Consider the following 5,045-nt stretch of genomic DNA (forward strand, 5'->3'; position numbering starts at 1 on the left):
CAAACAAGAGGCCACTCAAATAGGGTCCGGGCCTTCAAGCTGACCCTCGCCCACTTAGGTGATCATTATTCCCGTGACATCCACACCCAGAGGGTCCTGGGGTGGGTGGGTGACCCCCAGAGTACAGGCCTAGTAACCGAGTCATTGAATGGGATAGTGTCCACAAGGGCGGGGGCTTTTCTTGTCCATCTGGGCCTACGGAGCCAGCACCCATCGCCAAACTCTTCATCCTCTTCCTCAATCTCGCTTTCTCTCTCGCTCGCTTTTTTTTTTTTTCTTCTTCTTCTTCTTCTTTTTTTTTTTTTTTTTTTTCAAAAGGGGGGGGAGGGGGGGTAAAAAAAATGCTGCACTGTGGGGCGAGGCCGGTGAGTGAGCGACGCGGAGCCAATCAGCGCCCGCCGTTCCGAAAGTTGCCTTTTATGGCTCGAGTGGCCGCTGTGGCGTCCTATAAAACCCGGCGGCGCAACGCGCAGCCACTGTCGAGTCCGCGTCCACCCGCGAGTACAACCTTCTTGCAGCTCCTCCGTCGCCGGTCCACACCCGCCACCAGGTAAGCAGGGACGTCGGGCCCAGCGGGCCCCAACTTTACCTTGGCCACTACCTCGCTGCAGGGTCGTGAGGAACACTCAGAAGGGACACCGTAGAGGGGTGGAGCGTGATACCGGGCCGCGGAGCGGACACTGGCAAAGCTTAACTTTCCGCCTAGGGTGTAGACTGTTTGCAGTCGTATTCCCGCGGTGTAGATACTCGTGGGCACGCTCCTGCTTGGTGCGCGGGGCTTGGGGACACACTAGAGTCGCGGTGTGGGCATTTGGAGAGCCGGTGCGGCTTGCGGGTGTTAAGCCGCATCTGTCCACCTTGAGGGGACACAGTATTGGGAGTCAGGCGTTACAATCACGCTTTGATGGCCTATGGGTCTTTGTCCAAACCGGTTTTGCCCATTCGGCTTGGCGGGCGCGGCGGGGCCGGCTCGGCCGGGTGGGGGCTGGGATGCCATTGCGCGTGCGCGCTCTATCACTGGGCATTGGGGCGCGTGCGCGCTGGGGAGGGAACTCTTCCTCTCCCCCTCTTCCGAGTTAGAGTTGCGCGTGCGTACTGAGACTAGGAGCGCGGCCGCCCGGGGTTGGGCGAGGGCGGGGCCGTTGTCCGGAAGGGGCGGGGTCGTAGCGGCTGGGGCGCCTGCTCGCGCTTCCTGCTGGGTGTGGTCGCCTCCCGCGCGCGCACTAGCCGCCCGTCGCCTCAGTGTAGGCGGGGCCTGTGCCCGTTTGGGGAGGGGGCGGAGGCCTGGCTTCCTGCCGTGGGTCCGCCTCCGGGCCAGCGTTTGCCTTTTATGGTAATAATGCGGCTGTCCTGCGCTTCCTTTGTCCCCTGAGCTTGGGCGCGCGCCCCCTGGCGGCTCGAGGCCGCGGCTTGCCGGAAGTGGGCAGGGCGGCAGCGGCTGCTCTTGGCGGCTCCGCGGTGACCATAGCCCTCTTTTGTGCCTTGATAGTTCTCCATGGATGACGATATCGCTGCGCTCGTCGTCGACAACGGCTCCGGCATGTGCAAGGCCGGCTTCGCGGGCGACGATGCTCCCCGGGCCGTCTTCCCCTCCATCGTGGGCCGCCCTAGGCACCAGGGTGTGATGGTGGGTATGGGTCAGAAGGACTCCTACGTGGGCGACGAGGCCCAGAGCAAGAGAGGCATCCTGACTCTGAAGTACCCCATTGAACACGGCATTGTCACCAACTGGGACGATATGGAGAAGATTTGGCACCACACCTTCTACAATGAGCTGCGTGTGGCCCCTGAGGAGCACCCTGTGCTGCTCACCGAGGCCCCCCTGAACCCTAAGGCCAACCGTGAAAAGATGACCCAGGTCAGTATCCTGGGTGACCCCTCCCCTCTATTGGGCCAACTTCTCAGCCACGCCCTTTCTCAATTGTCTTTCTTCTGCCATTCTCCCATAGGACTCTCTTCTATGAGCTGAGTCTCCCTTGGAACTTTGCAGTTTCTGCTCTTTCCCAGATGAGGTCTTTTTTTCTCTCGATCGCCTTTCTGACTAGGTGTTTTAAACCCCTACAGTGCTGTGGGTGTAGGTACTAACAATGGCTCGTGTGACAAAGCTAATGAGGCTGGTGATAAATGGCCTTGGAGTGTGTATTCAGTAGATGCACAGTAGGTCTAAATGGAGCCCCTGTCCTGATACTCCCAGCACACTTAACTTAGCTGTGTTCTTGCCCTCTTTGCATGTCTCACTCAAATCTATCCTTACAGTCTCACCTGCCCTGAGTGTTTCTTGTGGCTTTAGGAGCTTGACAATACTGTATTCCTTTCTCTACAGATCATGTTTGAGACCTTCAACACCCCAGCCATGTACGTAGCCATCCAGGCTGTGTTGTCCCTGTATGCCTCTGGTCGTACCACTGGCATTGTGATGGACTCCGGAGACGGGGTCACCCACACTGTGCCCATCTACGAGGGCTACGCGCTCCCTCATGCCATCCTGCGTCTGGACCTGGCTGGCCGGGACCTGACAGACTACCTCATGAAGATCCTGACCGAGCGTGGCTACAGCTTCACCACCACAGCTGAGAGGGAAATCGTGCGTGACATCAAAGAGAAGCTGTGCTATGTTGCCCTAGACTTCGAGCAAGAGATGGCCACCGCCGCATCCTCTTCCTCCCTGGAGAAGAGTTATGAGCTGCCTGACGGTCAGGTCATCACTATCGGCAATGAGCGGTTCCGATGCCCCGAGGCTCTCTTCCAGCCTTCCTTCCTGGGTAAGTTGTCGTCTCCTCCCTTCTCCATCTAAAGGTGACCAATGCTGGAGGCCACACTGTAAGTCTGATCTCTCGCTTTTCCTTTCAGGTATGGAATCCTGTGGCATCCATGAAACTACATTCAATTCCATCATGAAGTGTGACGTTGACATCCGTAAAGACCTCTATGCCAACACAGTGCTGTCTGGTGGTACCACCATGTATCCAGGCATTGCTGACAGGATGCAGAAGGAGATTACTGCTCTGGCTCCTAGCACCATGAAGATCAAGGTAAGCACCTTTAGCCTGGACCCATAGTGGGGTGTGGTCGGCCCTGTAGTTGTAGCCAACTCTCTTGGCTTAAGGAACAACCCAGCATCCAGAATGCTCACATCACTGTCTTGCTTTCTTCAGATCATTGCTCCTCCTGAGCGCAAGTACTCTGTGTGGATTGGTGGCTCCATCCTGGCCTCACTGTCCACCTTCCAGCAGATGTGGATCAGCAAGCAGGAGTACGATGAGTCCGGCCCCTCCATCGTGCACCGCAAATGCTTCTAGGCGGACTGTTACTGAGCTGCGTTTTACACCCTTTCTTTGACAAAACTTAACTTGCGCAGAAAAAAAAATGAGACATTTGGCATGGCTTTATTGTTTTTTTTGTTTTTTTGGTTTTTTTTTTAAATTTTTTTTTTAAAAAGGTTTTTTTTTTTTTGTTTTGTTTTGGCGCTTTTGACTCAGGATTTAAAAACTGGAACGGTGAAGGCGACCGCAGTTGGTTGGAGCAAACATCCCCCAAAGTTCTACAATGTGGCTGAGGACTTTGATTGTACATTGTTTTTTGTTTTTGGTTTTTTTAATAGTCACTCCAAGTATCCACGCATAGATGGTTACAGGAAGTCCCTCACCCTCCCAAAAGCCACCCCCAACTCCTAAGGGGAGGATGGCTGCGTCCATGCCCTGAGTCCACACCGGGGAAGGTGACAGCATTGCTTCTGTGTAAATTATGTACTGCAAACATTTTTTTAAATCTTCCGCCTTAATACTTCATTTTTGTTTTTAATTTCTGAATGGTCAGCCATTGTGGCCTGCCCCTTTTTTTGTCCCCCCAACTTGATGTATGAAGGCTTTGGTCTCCCTGGGAGTGGTTTGAGGTGTTGAGGCAGCCAGGGCTGGCCTGTACACTGACGTGAGACCGTTTTAATAAAAGTGCACACCTTACAAACAAGTTTGTGGCTCTGTGGCTTCTGTTGGGTGTGGGGAGCAGGGTGGGTGGGTGTGGAACTCCACGTTGAGGAGGGGAATTTAGGGTGGGCTGGGCCTTGCCTGATAGCTAGTGGGAGGGCTAAAGGATCATGATCTTTAATGAGGTCTCATAAATACCCCACCTTCGGTCTTGAGGGAGGGTGAGGAGTTGGGAAGGTATCTCCCTGACACCTAGGTCAAGCTGGCCTCATCAACCCTACTTTCCTCAGCCAGGGGAGGTCCACATCCTCCCACCTGCGTAGCTTTTGCTGGATTTCTAGAGTCAAGCTCCGATGCTTTTCTGACTGCAAGAATGAGTGGGAGGTGAAAGCAATCTTGGCTGCTCTTCCCTAATCCAGAGCTGTGACTGACCACAAAGTTGAAGCGCATGGCTTCCTTCTCAGGGATGGGCATCCTTTCCCTGGGACTGTGTAGAGCCTAAGACTAAGGGTCACCTATAACAAGCTGCTAAAATGGGGGGAAAAGGGTCATCTGAAAATAAGTCCCTTTGGGGGTATACCGAAATACCTTCCACATGGCACAGCTCTAGCCCCTGTCAATGGTGATCCCTGGGTTTAGATGCCACAAGTTAACTCCAACCTGGACTATTTGTTTACACATGCACAACCACATACTGTGGTTAAGAGTCCGAGTCATCTCCATCCCCCACACCCCTATTAATCCACTCATCTATACACAGCCATCAGTACATCTAGCTACTTACCTGCCCCAGCTGTTATTCAACAACCACGTGGGCAATACAGAAACCAAACCAGATAGGTACCTGCCTTCAGGAAGTGTCCAATGTTTCACCATACATTGAGCATGAATTCCTGTAAGTGGAGGCAAATGCGTACACAAACAGGTGTGGGGCTGGAGATGTGGTTTAGCTGACTAAGGCTAACTCCAGGGAGACAGAGCTGGTACTAAAGAACACTGGATGGTGATCCCGTGCGATGTGGTCTCAGTAGTGTAGATAGCAAAGTCCAAGGGTCAGATGTGGTCGATAACCTGTCATCCTATCTGAGGCTAAGGCAAGGCTGAAGGCAGCTTGGACTATAT

General features: G+C 53.9%; 1 protein-coding gene across 1 annotated transcript; it reads left to right on the forward strand.

Moving 5' to 3' along the window:
* The first annotated feature begins 440 nt into the window (after positions 1–440).
* On the forward strand, positions 441–3,966 carry Actb (actin beta). Its single transcript, XM_032887061.1, has 5 exons — positions 441–550; positions 1,490–1,858; positions 2,324–2,762; positions 2,851–3,032; positions 3,156–3,966. The coding sequence occupies exons 2-5, from the start codon at positions 1,496–1,498 to the stop codon at positions 3,297–3,299; spliced, it is 1,128 nt and encodes a 375-aa protein (XP_032742952.1). The 5' UTR covers positions 441–550; positions 1,490–1,495; the 3' UTR covers positions 3,300–3,966.
* The last annotated feature ends 1,079 nt before the right edge of the window (positions 3,967–5,045 follow it).

Source organism: Rattus rattus, chromosome 16 (assembly GCF_011064425.1).
Source record: "Rattus rattus isolate New Zealand chromosome 16, Rrattus_CSIRO_v1, whole genome shotgun sequence".
Classification (NCBI taxonomy): Eukaryota; Metazoa; Chordata; class Mammalia; order Rodentia; family Muridae; genus Rattus; species Rattus rattus.

Excerpts from the sequence above, each read along its gene's own strand:
- Actb (XM_032887061.1), top strand. The coding sequence starts at position 1,496 with ATGGATGACGATATCGCTGCGCTCGTCGTCGACAACGGCTCCGGCATG. Across the intron at positions 1,859-2,323 it reads ACCGTGAAAAGATGACCCAG|ATCATGTTTGAGACCTTCAA; the intron begins GTCAGTATCCTG and ends CTTTCTCTACAG. Across the intron at positions 2,763-2,850 it reads CTTCCAGCCTTCCTTCCTGG|GTATGGAATCCTGTGGCATC; the intron begins GTAAGTTGTCGT and ends TTTTCCTTTCAG.